The sequence below is a fragment of the Mobula hypostoma genome, chromosome 11 (assembly GCF_963921235.1).
Source record: "Mobula hypostoma chromosome 11, sMobHyp1.1, whole genome shotgun sequence".
In the NCBI taxonomy this organism is placed as follows: domain Eukaryota; kingdom Metazoa; phylum Chordata; class Chondrichthyes; order Myliobatiformes; family Myliobatidae; genus Mobula; species Mobula hypostoma.
Genome location: NC_086107.1, coordinates 82,642,434 through 82,659,624, shown reverse-complemented (window position 1 = coordinate 82,659,624; position 17,191 = coordinate 82,642,434). Strand labels below are relative to the sequence as shown.

The window sequence follows — 17,191 nt, the reverse complement described above, 5'->3', positions numbered from 1 at the left end:
GTATTGTCGCAACTTCCGTCTCCTTTCCAAATGCTGGTTCCTCTTCCGGTTACATGAGTTTATACTCTGGTTAACTCTTTATATACCAAAAGGTTGATTCAAGGTTAACATGGCTCAGAAGATTAATCTTGTTTATCTTGGAATACAAATGGACTAAAGCATCCGATAAAAAGGAAAAAGATTTTTAAAGTATTCCATAGAATGAATGCCCATACTATTTTTGCCCAAGAAACTCATGTGAGGAAGGAGGATAATCAGCGTTTTTTTAAGTCTTGGAAGGTACAACAGTATCACTCAAACTCCAAAGCTAAAGTGAGAGGAGTTTCAATTTTTATAGATTCTTCAATTGCATTTGTACATCACAATACCTTCTCTGACCAGAATGGTAGATTCTTGTTAATTACCAGTCTACTTTTTAATAAGAAATGCCCCGAATGTGGATTACCCTGAATTTTTTAAACAATTATTTACCTCCTTTCCTAATTTAAGTGATTACATGTTGATAATGGGGAGGGGGTGACTTTAATTGCTGCTGAAACCCTTCGATGGCACTACCGAATAAGTTGGCCACACTTATCAATTCGTTTTTGATTGATTCTGGAATCTCCGAGATTTGGAGATTTCTGCATCCCAAGGATAAAGAACTTTCTTTCTTTTCACGCGTACATCATACTTATTCTAGGATTGACTGTTTTTTATAGACTGTCGTTTAATTCCATCTGTAATTGAGTGTAACTATGATATCATTGCTATATCTGATCATGCACCATTGAATCTCTCTACTTAATTATGGGATATACCCTCTAATACTAGACAATGGCGTTTTAATTCCAACTTACTTCAACACTCGGATTTTGTAAAATTTATTAAAGATCAGATTGACTTCTCTTTTTTAACTAATACTACGGATGAAATTCCCAGTGGGGTTATATGGGACACTTTTAAAGCTTATATCTGTGGTCAGATCATTTCCTACTCAGCTGGATTGAAAAAACGCACTAAGAATAAAATATTTGTGTTGATTGATAAGATTAAAGACATCGGTAAACAATATGCCACTACAGGTTTCCCCCGCCATCCGAAGGTAGAGTGTTCCTATGAAACGGTTCATAAGCCGAAATGTCGTAAAGCGAAGAAGCAATTACCATTTATTTATATGGGAAAATTTTGTGAGCGTTCGCAGACCCAAAAATAACCTACAAAATCATGCCAAATAACACATAAAACCTAAAATAACAGTAACATATAGTTAAAGCAGGAATGATATGATAAATACACAGCCTATATAAAGTAGAAATACTTTTCCACAATCATTACTAAATTGTTCTCCGGAGCGAAAATCTCACGCAAGCGCCGTCGGTAGAAAATCTCACACAAGCGCTGTTGGCAAAAACACGCACAAGCGCTCCCCAGTAACCTTTAAGCTATGAAGCTGCCAAATCATACCAAATAACACGTAAAAATACACAGCCGATATAAAGTAGAAATAATGTATGTACAGTGTAGTATCACTTACGGGAATCGGGACAGCACTGAGCACACTGATGATGGTGTGTTAGACTGAGTCGTCGGAGCTTGGGTGGTGCAGTGGCCCCCCCCTCACCCTCCGGGCCGCTGAGCAATACATTGCCGCGAAGAACGCAGGGGTCCAGCGGTAGCAGGGAGGTACACAGCACATCTTTAAGAAAAAAGCCGAAACAAACATGCTAATTAATTAGGTGCCGCCCGTAATTGTCAGCCCAGATCAGTGCCGGTTTCCGATTGCGTCGTCTCTGATCTGGGCCAACAATTACGTGTCAGCGGCACCTAATTAATTAGCATGTTTATTTCAGCTTTTTTCTTAAAGATGTGCTGTGTGCCTCCCGGCTACCTTTGCATTCTCTGCGAATCGGTATCTGTCTGTGGCCTGGGGGTTGGGGTGGTGGCACACTGAGGTGTCATCTCGTTGCCTGTTTCCATTAGAGCAGGCAGCTCATCTTCTCCTATGACTGCCCGCCTCGATGTCGAAGGTCGAGGTTCATCGTCTGCTGTGGCTGATGTGGAAGGCTTGCTTGACTGCTGAGCCTCGCGTTTTTTTCTATCACACAGTTCTTTAATAAGGACTCAAACTATCCTGAAAATATCCCCTAAACCGATGTACCCTTTCAAAATTAAAGTCATACTTTATCATTACTCATTCGGTTTAGATTGTTATCCTTTTTTCTTCCAATTGCATCAGCTCTTCATCTGTCAGTTCTTGGTGATGGGATGCCAAAACCTCTTCAACATCATCTTCGTCACCTTCCACAAGCCAAACTCACATTGTCCTTACTTCGTTCACCATGATCAAAACACTTAATTATGTCTAGTTTTACCGTAAGTGTAACACCCTTACGAGCTCTTTCAGGCTTTTCCGATACCATAGAACTCATCTTGCAAGCAGCTGCTCACAGGCTCGTGTTTAAGCAACGTTGGCGAGAATCTGGCGGAGAGCGGCTGCTCGGGGCGCGCTGCCTTTTATAGCGTGCTGCCTTTTATCGCGCGCTGATTTTTTATCGTGCACTGAATTTTTTTTTCGTAACAGTGAAAACACCTTCTGAAAGTGAAAATAGGGTACTAATGTAGGTCTTTCATAATAGTGAGGTTTCGTAAAGCGAAAGTTCGAAGAGCGGGGGAACACCTGTACTCCTAATAAGGAGCTTTACAAACAGAGAGTTGAACTTCAAATGGAGCATAGTTTACTCTTAACATTGTCAATAGAAATTCAATTAATAAAAACAAGAAGTGAGTTTTATATACATAGTGATAATTCTGGTAAATTATTAGCCAATCAATTAAAAACAGCTTCGGTTAAACGTCAAATTACTAAGATTCGTAAACTTAATGATATTTCAACAGTTGATCATGATGAGATTAATAAATCTTTTCAAGAATTTTATCCATCTTTATATCAGTCAGAATTTCCTCATGATCCCAGGGAGATGCAAGATTTTTTAAGGCATTTGAACTTTCTGAAATTAACACCCCAAGAACATTTAAAGTTAGAAACACCTATTATGGATGAAGAAGTAATGGGTGCTATTTCTTCAATGAATTCTGCCAAATCACCTGGCCCAAATGGCTATACAGCAGAATTTTTAAAGTTTTTTTTCTTCTATTCTTTGTCCCCAGTTGTGCAGAATTTTTAGAGATGCAATTATTATAGGTAAACTTCCACAATCATTTTATAGAGCCCCTATTTCCTTAATTTAAAAAAAAGGATCCTACTGAATGTGCATCATATAGACCGTTATCCTTATTGAATGTTGATTCAAAAGTTTTTTCTAAAATATTAGCATCTAGATTAGAAAAGGAATTACCTCAAATTATTTCCACAGATCAAACTGGGTTTATTAAAAATCGTTATTCATCTTTTAATATTAGGAGATTAATAAATATTATTTATGCTCCTTCACTGAGAACTCCAGAATGTGTTATTTCATTAGATGCTGAGAAAACTTTTGACAGAGTTGAATGGCCATATTTATTTACTACGCTTGAGTAGTTTAATTTTAGCCCGTTATTTATATCCGGGATTAAATTGATATATCATACTTCTTTAGCTTCGGTTTTGACTAATAATCAAAGATCTCCCTTTTTTCGATTATTTCGTGGCACTAGGCAGGGTTGTCCTTTAAGTCCTTTATTATTTGATATTGCTTTAGAACCTTTAGCAATTGCAATTCGCGATTCACCAAATATTTTTGGTATTACTTGTGGGAAAGAGATACATAAGTTATCATTGTATGCAGATGATTTACTATTATATATTTCTGACCCAGAAAAATCCATTCCTGCAACTTTATCCTTTTTGGATAAGTTTAGTAAATCCTCTGGTTACAAACTAAATCTTAATAAGAGTGAACTTTTTCCGTTAAATATGATGGGTCCAAACTATAAATGTTTACCATTTGGATTAGTTACTGATCAATTTACTTATTTAGGAGTTAAAATTACTAAGAAGCATAAGGATTTTATTTAAGGTTAATTTTTTACCCTTACTGGATCAGATTAAAGGTTTGATTACTAAATGGTCACCAATGTTTTTGTCATTAATTGGTCAGATTAACGCTGTTAAGATGATTATTTTACCTCAGTTTCTGTATTTATTTCAAGCACTGCCAATTTTTATTCTGAAATCTTTTTTTGATGATGTTGATTCAAAAATTTCCTCGTTACATATGGCAGAATAAAAATCCTAGACTAGGTAAAAGATATTTACAGAAGCCCAAAAAGGAGGGTGGCTTAGCATTACCAAACTAGATTCTACTATTGGGCGATTAATATTCATAATTTAAAATTTTGGACATGGAATTGGGACACAGTTTCAAGTCCACAATCGGTTAATCTTGAATGTAATTCTGTTTCAGGATTTTCATTGGGTTCTATTTTAGGGACCCCACTTCTTTTTGACTTTTCTAAATTGGACAAACAAATGGATAACCCAGTAGTTAAACATACTCTTTGAATATGGTTTCAGTTTTGAAAATTTTTTTGGACTGAATCAATTTATTTTAACTAGCCCTATTATATCCAACTTTCTTTTTCAACCCTCTTCTTTGGATCAAGCATATCTGGTCTGGAGAACAAAAGGTATAATACGTTTTTCTGATTTATTTTTAGATAACTGTTTTATGTCTTTTGAACAATTATCTAATAAATATAACTTACCTAGATCACATTTTTTTAGATATTTACAGAGTAGAAACTTTTTAAATACTGTTCTTACTACCTTTCCAATTTCATATTCTACTGATATAATGGAAAAAAATTTGGATTTAAACCTTTCAGAAAGGTTTAATAACAATTATTTATAATATGATAAGGAAAATAAATCCAGATGTTTCCAATACAGTTAAGAATGACTGGGAAAGAGAACTTAAGCTTACCTTACCTACTGAGAAATGGCAAAAAATTTTCCAACTAGTTAACTCTTCCTCTATTTGTGCTAAACATGCGTTGATACAATTTAAAGTTGTACGTAGGGCTCATATGTCTAAGGATAAATTAGCTCATTATTATTCTCATATAAACCCTGTATATGATAGATGTCATTCTGAGATAGCCTCATTAACTCATATGTTTTGGTCTTGCCCTTTATTGAAGAAATATTGGGACAATATTTTTGATATTATTTCAACTGTCTTGAATATTGATTTACAACCTCATCCTATCACTGCTGTCTTTGGTTTACTGATGATAGAAAAACATCATTTGACCTCTTCAGTTGTCGGATGATTGCTTTTGTTACTCTAATGGCTAGAAGATCTATACTATTGAATTGGAAAGAGATTAGTCCTCCAACTACATTTCATTGGTTTTCTCAAACTATATTTTGTTTAAATCTAGAAAAAATTAGAAATGTCATTTATGACCCAGCTATTAAATTTGATGAGACTTGGAGACCATTTATTCAATATTTTCACATGATGTAATTTGACCCTTGCCAAATCTATTTTGTGATTTCAATATATGGGGAGAGGAGCGGAAGTGTCGACACTATTGGTTCTATCTGAGGTATCATAATAACCCTTTCTTTTCTTTTTCTTTTCCTTAGCTTTCTTTTAGTTTGGGTAGATTAGTTTTTTTTTAGGGGATATATTTTTTTTCTTTTTCTGTTTTTTTTACGATATTTTTGTATTTTATTGTTAATCTGTGTGATTTTGGGAGGTTTACTAACTATGTGTTATCTGACTGTATACTTTTATAGTAATTATTATTAATTAATACAATCCCAATTGCTCTGTACTTATTTTTTTGTAATAAGTATGATGTTGAAACTAATAAAAAGATTGAAAAAGAAAGAATGATTTTGATGCTTCTGGATAGGATACTTTCTATGGGTCGTCAATAAAAATTGGTGAGGTACATATGCAAAAATTCTTTAGCCTCCTAAGGAAGAAGAGGCACGGGTGAACTTCCTTGGCTGTGGCGTAAATCCTAGGAACTGGAAGCTCTCAATACTCTCAACTTCAGCACCACAGATGTAAACGGGAGCGTGTTCCACCACCCCCCCCCCACCTTGCTTTACCTGAAGTCAATGACCAGTTAATTTATTTTGCTGACACCGAAGGGAATGGGACCATGTCCCTAGGCTGTCACCTCTATTTACTCTGTCATAGTTATTTGAGATGCGGTGGTATTACTTGCAAGCTGGTAGATGGAGTTAGAGCAGAACCTGGCCACACAGTTGTGAGTGTAGAAGGAATAGAATAGGAGACTGAGACCATGCCTGTTGAGGATAATCGTGGAGGTGGTGTAGTTGCCTATTTTTATTGCAGTCTTTTGATCAGGGGATCAAGGATCCAGTTGTAATCGGAAGTGCCGAGTCCTGAGTCTTCAAGATTGGAAGTGTGTTTACTTGGAATGCTGGATTCACACCACCAGGTTCAGAACAAGTTATTGTCCTAATACCATTAGGCTCCATTAACTTAATTCATAAAATTGTTTTAGGTTTTCATAAAATACTATTATATTTTCCATGTAAATGCTGCAAGAAAATGATATGGTAATGTGTGCATACTTTGATAATGTTTATTTTGAGCTTTGAACTGATTAGAAAGTTTTTAGGAGTCAGCGCAGGTATGACTGGATGAATGGATTCCTTTAATGGTGAAATATTCTGTCACATTATTAGATAAAGACCTGTACTTGTATAAGCTGGTCAGTATATTATGCCCAGTGTTATTAAGCTGTACAATCTCAGTTGAAGTTGTAATTTTAATTCATTTGTGGCAAGCACACTTTCTGGATTGAGGATTGATCCAGTAAATGTAGAAAGCTTATAACTCATGTGATTTGTTGGCTTTCTCATTGTGTCATTGCAGGTGAGTGACTGGTGGGAGCAGTATGTTTACCTACAAGGGCGAGAGCCAATCATGGTCAACAGCAACTACTATGCCATGGTAAGGACTTCATACGATATTGTGAATGGGGTTACTATGTGTAACCTGAGGGACTGCAACACTATATGTGTAATGGAGAAGGAAAAGGTTGTACATGACTTAGAATGTAGGCTAGAGCGTTGACATGCCAGCCAAGTGGATAATGTTCTAAATAATGTATGATGATAAGAATGACAGTTTCTCTTTATCTCCTTGTGTTTTGCTCATTCTGCTTTGTAAGTACTAATTCACAAAGTATATTTCAGTATTGCTTCATGTCCAGTATGGTTCACTGCCATTCTTTGCTGGATGTTGTTAGATTGATCGTGGCACAGATAAATTGAATCTTATCTGCTCCTACCTATTAACATATCTTTGAGCTGTGACATCTGGGTGGTGGCTAGAAGAGGCAATATTTAGTTTTTTTTCTTCTTACACAAGCTTATTATAGAAACATAGAAACATAGAAAATAGGTGCAGGAGTAGGCCATTCGGCCCTTCGAGCCTGCACCGCCATTTATTATGATCATGGCTGATCATCCAACTCAGAACCCCGCCCCAGCCTTCCCTCCATACCCCCTGACCCCTGTAGCCACAAGGGCCATATCTAACTCCCTCTTAAACATAGCCAATGAACTGGCCTCAACTGTTTGCTGTGGCAGAGAATTCCACAGATTCACCACTCTCTGTGTGAAGAAGTTTTTCCTAATCTCGGTCCTAAAAGGCTTCCCCTCTATCCTCAAACTGTGACCCCTCGTTCTGGACTTCCCCAACATCGGGAACAATCTTCCTGCATCGAGCTTGTCCAATCCCTTTAGGATCTTATACGTTTCAATCAGATCCCCCCTCAATCTTCTAAATTCCAACGAGTACAAGCCCAGTTCATCCAGTCTTTCTTCATATGAAAGTCCTGCCATCCCAGGAATCAATCTGGTGAACCTTCTTTGTACTCCCTCTATGGCAAAGATGTCTTTCCTCAGATTAGGGGACCAAAACTGCACACAATACTCCAGGTGTGGTCTCACCAAGGCCTTGTACAACTGCAGTAGTACCTCCCTGCTCCTGTACTCGAATCCTCTCGCTATAAATGCCAGCATACCATTCGCCTTTTTCACCGCCTGCTGTACCTGCATGCCCACTTTCAATGACTGGTGTATAATGACACCCAGGTCTCGTTGCACCTCCCCTTTTCCTAATCTGCCACCATTCAGATAATAATCTGTTTTCCTATTTTTGCCACCAAAGTGGATAACTTCACATTTATCCACATTAAATTGCATCTGCCATGAGTTTGCCCACTCACCCAACCTATCCAAGTCACCCTGCATCCTCTTAGCATCCTCCTCACTGCTAACACTGCCGCCCAGCTTCGTGTCATCCGCAAACTTGGAGATGCTGCATTTAATTCCCTCATCCAAGTCATTAATATATATTGTAAACAACTGGGGTCCCAGCACTGAGCCTTGCGGTACCCCACTAGTCACCGCCTGCCATTCTGAAAAGGTCCCGTTTATTCCCACTCTTTGTTTCCTGTCTGCTAACCAATTCTCCACCCACACCAATACCTTACCCCCAATACCGTGTGCTTTAAGTTTGCACACTAATCTCCTGTGTGGGACCTTGTCAAAAGCCTTTTGAAAATCCAAATATACCACATCCACTGGTTCTCCCCTATCCACTCTACTAGTTACATCCTCAAAAAATTCTATGAGATTCGTCAGACATGATTTTCCTTTCACAAATCGATGCTGACTTTGTCCGATCATTTCTCCGCTTTCCAAATGTGCTGTTATCACATCCTTGATAACTGACTCCAGCAGTTTCCCCACCACCGACGTTAGGCTAACCAGTCTATAATTCCCCGGTTTCTCTCTCCCTCCTTTTTTAAAAATTGGGGTTACATTAGCCACCCTCCAATCCTCAGGAACTAGTCCAGAATCTAACGAGTTTTGAAAAATTATCACTAATGCATCCCTATTTCTTGGGCTACTTCCTTAAGCACTCTAGGATGCAGACCATCTGGCCCTGGGGATTTATCTGCCTTCAATCCCTTCAATTTACCTAACACCACTTCCCTACCAACATGTATTTCACTCAGTTCCTCCATCTCACTGGACCCTCTGTCCCTTACTATTTCTGGAAGATTATTTATGTCCTCCTCAGTGAAGACAGAACCAAAGTAATTATTCAATTGGTCTGCCATGTCCTTGCTCCCCATAATCAATTCACCTGTTTCTGTCTGCAGGGGACCTACATTTGTCTTTACCAGTCTTTTCCTTTTTACATATCTATAAAAGCTTTTACAGTCCGTTTTTATGTTCTCTGCCAGTTTTCTCTCATAATCTTTTTTCCCCTTCCTAATTAAGCCCTTTGTCCTCCTCTGCTGAACTCTGAATTTCTCCCAGTCCTTAGGTGAGCCACTTTCTCTGGCTAATTTGTATGCTACTTCTTTGGAATTGATACTATCCCTAATTTCTCTTGTCAGCCACGGGTGCACTACCTTCCTTGATTTATTCTTTTGCCAAACTGGGATGAACAATTGTTGTAGTTCATCCATGCAACCTATAAATGCTTGCCATTGCATATCCACCGTCAATCCTTTAAGTGTCATTTGCCAGTCTATCTTAGCTAATTCACGTCTCATACCTTCAAAGTTACCCCTCTTTAAGTTCAGAACCTTTGTTTCTGAATTAACTATGTCACTCTCCATATTAATGAAGAATTCCACCATATTATGGTCACTCTTACCCAAGGGGCCTCTCACGACAAGATCGCTAATTAACCCTTCCTCATTGCTCAAAACCCAGTCCAGAATAGCCTGCTCTCTAGTTGGTTCCTCGACATGTTGGTTCAAAAAACCATCCCGCATACATTCCAAGAAATCCTCTTCCTCAGCACCTTTACCAATTTGGTTCACCCAGTCTACATGTAGATTGAAGTCACCCATTATAACTGCTGTTCCTTTATTGCACACATTTCTAATTTCCTGTTTAATACCATCTCCGACCTCACTAGTACTGCTAGGTGGCCTGTACACAACTCCCACCAGCGTCTTCTGCCCCTTAGTGTTACACAGCTCTACCCATATCGATTCCACATCTTCCTGGCTTATGTCCTCCCTTTCTATTGCGTTAATCTCTTCTTTAACCAGCAACACCACCCCACCTCCCCTTCCTTCATGTCTATCCCTCCTGAATATTGAATATCCCTGAACGTTGAGCTCCCATCCCTGGTCACCCTGGAGCCATGTCTCTGTGATCCCAACTATATCATAATCATTAATAACAATCTGCACTTTCAATTCATCCACCTTATTACGAATGCTCCTTGCATTGACACACAAAGCCTTCAGGCGCTCTTTTACAACTCTCTTAACCCTTGTACAATTATGTTGAAAAGTGGCCCTTTTTAATGCTTACCCTGGATTTGTCGGCCTGCCACTTTTACTTTTCTCCTTTGTACTTTTTGCTTCTATGCTCACTTTACACCCCTCTGTCTCTCTGCACTGGTTCCCATCCCTCTGTTGTGAACTAACCTCCTCACGCCTAGCCTCTTTAATTTGATTCCCACCCCCCAACCATTCTAGTTTAAAGTCACCTCAGTAGCCCCCGCTAATCTCCCCGCCAGGATATTGGTCCCCCTAGGATTCAAGTGTAACCCGTCCTTTTTGTACAGGTCACGCCTGCGCCAAAAGAGGTCCCAATGATCCAAAAACTTGAATCCCTGCCCCCTGCTCCAATCCCTCAGCCACGCATTTATCCTCCACCTCATCGCATTCCTACTCTCACTGTCGCGTGGCACAGGCAGTAATCCCGAGATTACTACCTTTGCGGTTCTTTTTCTCAACTCCCTTCCTAGCTCCCTATATTCTCCTTTCAGGACCTCATCCCTTTTCCTACCTATGTCATTGGTACCTATATGTACCACGACCTCTGGCTCCTCACCCTCCCACTTCAGGGTATCTTGGACACGATCAGAAATATCCCGGACCCTGGCACCAGAGAGGCAAACTACCATCCGGGTCTCTGGACTGCGTCCACAGAATCGCCTATCTGACCCCCTTACTATCGAGTCCCCTATCACAGCTGCCCTCCTCTTCCTTGCTCTACCCTTCTGAGCTACAGGGCCAGACTCTGTGCCGGAGGCACGGCCACTGTCGCTTCCCCCGGGTAAGCTGTCCCCCCCAACAGTACTCAAACAGGAGTACCTGTTGTTAAGGGGCACAGCCACCGGGGTACTCCCCATCACCTGCCTTTTCCCCTTCCCCCTCCTAACCGTGACCCACTTGTCTGCCTCCCGTGGCCCCGGCGTGACCACCTGCCTTCCACTCCTCTCTATCACCTCCTCGCTCTCCCTGACCAGACGAAGGTCATCGAGCTGCAGCTCCAGTTCCGTAACGCGGTCCCTTAGGAGCTGCATCTTGATGCACTTGGCGCAGATGTAGACGTCCGGGAGGCTTGGAGACTCCAGGACCTCCCACATCCGACACCGAGAACAGCAAACTGCCCTCACAGTCATAATGCCCCTCTCCTCAAATAGCAACAGAAAATGAATGTCAAACCTTCCTCGCCTCGCCCGCTTCCGCCTAAGCCCGGTGAGCCGAAGCCCTTAAGTCTTCACTCTGCTCCCGGCTCACTCCGCCGCCTGCAAACTACGCTGCCCGCTCTATGAGGCTTTGTTCCTTTTAAATCTGCCGCGCTGCACTGCCCGACGTCACACGCCTGCGCAGTCCCGCCTCTCAGAAAGCCGTTGGAGAAAAAAAATAACGAAAATTTCAAAAATCTCTTTCTCGGCACTCCCACTCAGACTCTCAGACTCCTTCTTCGAATCAAACCCGAAGCAGGATGTCTGCCCTTTTAAAACTGCTGCGCTGCACTGCCCGACGTCACACGCCTGCGCAGTCCCGCCTCTCAGAAAGCCGTTGGAGAAAAAAAATAACGAAAATTTCAAAATGTCGCCATGACTTAACAGAAATCACCTTTTGTACCTGGGACGTCTTTGGTTCTGTGGCTTAGGATCATGCTGATCCTTAAACTGTTGAGTTTTGAGGATATTTTTGTGTTTTCTTTAACCAGGAGTAATTGTTTTTCCTAACTTCAGGATTTCTTGTATGTGACTCCAACCACCAGTCAGGTTGCCCGTGCTGGCAACCTAGTCCACGCTTTGCTTCTTTATAGACGGAGACTTACTCGTGAGGAGTTGCAGCCGGTAAGTTCTCGGACCTCTGTAATAGATATTAGTTAATGACATATGTGCATGTTTTCACTGTTACAAAGGTATCTAAAGTTCAGGAAGAACTATCTTCACTGGATTTTTCCTCTTAATTTTCCCTATTGCAGAAATGCTCATGAAATCCCACATTCTTACCTATCAACATATCAATATTCATGAGAAATTGTACAAAGAATTTTGAAAAGCACATCGTACGTGTTGGTGCCTCTTCTGGGCCTGAAAATAACATATCAACTCTTTCCACCTTCCCTAGCAATGGTGCCAGCTGCCATTTTACAATACTTTCACTGATGCTAATTTACTTCTGGCAGTGCTTAATTTGTGAATCTAGTCAGAGCATATTAACGAACTGTTTGAGCATTAAGGGCATCAGAAGCCAGCCCAATTTTCTTTCTATCTGATGTTCAAAGACATGCCAGCTTTATGCTGATACTTGCAGCTCCGCCAGACATGCCCTTTACCAACTTAGTCATCAGAAAATGTTAACTTCATGTTTTGATGTCTTTTAATTTAGTTTCTGTGCAGTGAATAAACTGTATTGTCTTATATTTTTGCTTACATTACACATTGGAGGACTCAATCAGCTTTTGCTGGGTAGGTGGATCTCATGAGGTTTGAGACTGACTTGCTGCTTCTACCTGAGGCATTGATAGTTCACTCAGCACGAGTTGCTTGAACTGTTATTGTAGTAAAACTCTGAAATTTGAAACTGTAGCGCACTGTAGTAAATAAGCATTTGCATGTGGTCTTAACAGTGAAGAATGCATTGTATTCCAATCAAGGCCACATATCCAGGGATGGAAAAATCTATAGGATGTTAATGTGCCTTTTTCTTACACATCCCTCTGCAAAACTAGTTATAAAGCAGATGCCTAAGAACAGATAGCCCGCCTGTTCTTTTTCGGGCATGGTCCTTTGAATTTAAGAGAAGCCGAAAAGGAGGAGGAGGCTTTTTAGCTTCTAATATTTTCTGCCATTCAGTGAGATGATGGCTGACTAATCTTGTTTTGTATTTTCACATTCATATCGCTGAACATTTGATTAACAAAATTCTGTCAGTTTCAAGTTCAAATCTTCATCTCCTCCAGCACTAAATGAACACATTTCCTTTGCTACCAACAATCCTTTGATACAGTCAGTGGCTAAGCTCTGGATAGACTTTGCTGGTGTGGAAAGGGAGGCTGGGATGGGGGAAACTCACTGGAAGCATAAGATTGGTACAGAGAAGTTGCATAAGTTACCTGTTTTTTTGCTATATATTCTGTTTGGTAAATGGATATTAGTGGACTATTTGAGTGAGTCTCACTGCAAAGCCTCACACTCATAATTGTCCATTTTTCCAATAAGGAAAACTTTGCAGTGATCACTTATTTTCAAAATTATTCGTTTTGCATTTTTAACTGCATTTTGTTTTAGGTTCTTTGCATATTATCACCCTCCTGTCTCCATTTACTGTATATATAGTGGGCAGATGGGAACAAAGCCAGAGCTATCTATCTACCTTCTGGTTTGCCCCCTCTACCTGATGGTGTCACTGTGTTTAGAACTTTAAGTATGTTGTAAATATATTTTTTAAAAAACTGTTCTTCAAGTTGCAGGTAGTGATTTTGATTTCAGGTGCACCAAGTGTAGTCTCCTGAAAGTTATGGGCAATTCATTATTTCCACCCAGCATTTGCCCATCTGAGCTTCAAGCTAGATATTTCGGATTCAAACTTTAGTGAATGTGGTGATTGGTTAAGCTGGTATCCACTCATGTTTAACTACTAGTTATTCATGTTATAGTTAAAAAAATGCTGAATTTTTAAAAATGATGTCGCAATATAGAGGATAAACTAATTTGTAATTTTTTTACATTTTTTCCCCCTCCAATCCCTGCCCTATTATGGCAACGTGAAATGACTTTTTCACCTCCTAACATCTGACCCTAATACCATGGGTAATGCATGTCCCCCACCCCCACTACTGCCCACACACTCTGTTTGGGTGCAGAGTACTCTGCCAGGGTTCCCTGTACCTCTGTGTTCAGCACAGTGGGAAAGAATGTTCAACTCGACTCGACTGCCAGGCGAGGAGACAGGTAAGATTGAAAGGCTGTGGATTCAGGGCTGCTTGTAACTGCTTGTGGGGAATACTGCCCACATGTCACACTATTCAGGACTTTAACAGCTAACTTACCAACACTAATGAATGAATTACTGGTTAGAAAATTAAGAAAGGAAAAACCTAGAGAGAGTGTAGTGGTACAATTCATTAGACATTTGGTTTACTGTACCATGGAGTAGCAATTACTGAATCATAAGCAATATTTCTCCAGAAAGACAGTCCCAAAATCTCTCCCTATCCATCTTGTATCCTCTCTTATGTCAGCAATTGATTGTAGAATTACAGTAGTAGACTGGAATAGGTTTAAAACCAAATCTGTGTCCTTGCTACTGGTAAACAGTTACAATCGTAGATGTAGACATGGCAGTGTTTGATTTATAGGTTTGTAGATGATATCAAGATTAGCGGCTTTCCTAACACTGGAGGAGGTAGTCGCTAGTTGTAGATGACATTACAAGTACAATAGACAGAAAATAGATACAATAGACAGAAAAATAGATAGAATTATTCCTGAAAAATGTGAAGTGGTCCATTTTAGGAGAATAATAAGGCTAGAATATACTGTATACAGTGAATCTTAAAATTTTAAGAAGAACTGAAGAACACAGGAGACTTTTTTTTAAAGCTTCACTGAAGGCATCTCAGCTAGGTAAGATGTATTAGATAGTTGCCTTCATTAGCTAAGGCATTGATTACAAAAACAAGGAAGTTATAGTACAAGCAACACACACAAAATGCTGAAGGAACTGAGCAGGCCAGGCAGTTTCTTTGAAAAAGAGTAAACAGTCGATGATTTGGGCCGAGACCCTTCAGCAAGACTGGAGAAAAAAAGATGAGGGTTAGAGTTAAAAGATGGGGGGAGGGGAGGGAGAAACACAAGGTGAAGTTATAGTACAACTACAATATAAAAGTTATTAATAAGGTCACAGATGGAGGGCTGTCTGTAATTCTGCTCACGTTGGGGAGATTCACCGGGATGTTGCCTCAAATGGAGAATTCCAATCATGAGATGCTCAATAAGTTAGATTTGCTTTAGAATTGATAGGGCAGATGGCCTAATTGAGATTATGAAGAATGTAGGTAGGTCAGCAAGTGAAAAAGCTGTTCCTTTATGTTGTCTGTAACCAGAAGGCATAGGTTTAACATCAGGGGTAAGAGATTCAGAGAAGATTTGAGGACATTTTTATTCACCTAGTTGAAATCTAGAATACTCTGACTTGAGGGGATACTGGTGACAGATTCCTTCACAACATTTAAAATGTACTGAGCATTTGAATTGTTATAGCATAGATAGTTATGGCCAGATAGTGGGAAGAGGGATTAGTGTAGATATTTTTAATGAAGGCAGACAAGAAGCTGTTTCCATACTTTTCCTTTGCAAAGGGGAAAACTGACTCCCTTTCAGCCTCTAGTCATGCATTATTCAGTAGCTGATGTCCAAGGAAGGGCAAGTACTGTTTCCAGATCAGCATTTAACTCAGGCTATGTCCACACTAGACCGGATAATTTTGAAAATGCTGGTTTCGAGTAAAATGACAGGTGTCCACACTAGACGTTTTTCAAAACATCTCTGTCCACACTAGAACAGATATTTGGGCAAATCTACTTCTACTGTGCATGCGCAGACACATCTACAGAAAACAAGCGAAGAGAAAACGGTAAAATATTTACGTTTCTGCAGCGGCGTTGTACTATTTCCATTGGTCAAAAACTAGAGTACCTACAACAACAGCAAAAGAAAGTTTTCAACAATGTCTTCGAGGAATATGAAGAAAACTTGGAAAATCAGACCGGACTTCTTTGTTTAGACAGACAATGAAGTCGAGCTGTTTCTGCAAGTTACAAACGACTACAATGTCAACAAAGCGGTGGAGATGTTTAATTCCAAGCAAGCTATTAACGTAGACAATAAAGTAAACAACACACGCATGAAACCGCCCTCTGCCCAAGATCAACAATTACAAAATGTTAAATGGTCAACTCGACAGACTACCAATCCCACATCAAACTCAAACCTATTAGGAGTAGAAGAGGGTACCCAACTCAATTTGAAATACTAACTACCAAGTCAGATGTGTATTGCAATTCATTTCCCCCCCGCACAATTAAAGCATGGAATAATCTTAATCCTAACACAGTCACACAACTAAACCCAATTAAATTTAAGGCAGCTTTCCTTCTTCAAAAATCTCCTCCTTAAGCCCACCCTCCGCCACCTCGAGTATAAAATTCCATGTGGAATATTTTGGAGGATCAAGAACCAAGAGAGTGGAATTTTCTGCCGCCAGACCTGCGCAGTATTTCTGACATTAATATTTTTAAAGATAGACTCAATCAAATCAACTTAGGAGATCTAGTCAAAAAAGCTCACTTTACAGTTTAACTCTCATGCCGTTCACATCAACTGCGCGTTATAACAGCGGTGGTCAGTCAGCAACTGTGCCAGCTTGGAGACCCTGGGGTACAGGAGATCGAGGGTACCGGCAGAACAGAGGATGCAAACAGAGAAACCGAGGGGACCAGCTTGAAAGCCACCTCCAGTTTAAATTCCATGTGGAATATTTTGGAGGATCAAGAACCAAGAACAGCCATGCGCTACTCGCGGAGTACCAAGCAGAAGCAGAAAAAGTGTTGTTGTGTTGTCATGACAACGTTTTTAAATCACTCTGTTTACCCCGTCCACACTACAACACGAAACAATCATTTTCAAATTGACATACTCTGGAGAGTGTTTTCGAAAATCTCCGTTTTCAGGGGATGAAAACGCCGTTTCCGTGTGGACGGAAGGTCAAAACGAAGAGAAAAAGCTTCGTTTTCAAAATTATCTGGCATGTGGACATAGCCTCAGCTCTCTGCAAGATAATATGTGAAAGTAGTGTGACCATCACCTTTCTGGTCTTGAAAAAGATTATAGAGCAAGAAGGGTTATTGAATCATGCTTTAGCTGACCTA

At 40.0% G+C, this 17,191-nt stretch overlaps 1 protein-coding gene across 6 annotated transcripts in view; it reads left to right on the top strand.

Annotated features, from left to right (window-relative positions):
• LOC134353879 (carnitine O-palmitoyltransferase 1, liver isoform-like) overlaps positions 1–17,191 on the top strand; it is a 141,240-nt gene that overhangs the window by 66,540 nt on the left and 57,509 nt on the right. For 5 of the 6 annotated variants that reach the window (XM_063062382.1, XM_063062383.1, XM_063062381.1 and 2 more), the window contains 3 exons: positions 6,846–6,923; positions 12,003–12,110; positions 14,126–14,213. In XM_063062382.1, coding sequence (XP_062918452.1) covers positions 6,846–6,923; positions 12,003–12,110; positions 14,126–14,213 — 274 coding nt within the window. The remainder of the gene's footprint in view (positions 1–6,845; positions 6,924–12,002; positions 12,111–14,125; positions 14,214–17,191) is intronic. The other variant, XM_063062386.1, reaches the window with a different exon arrangement.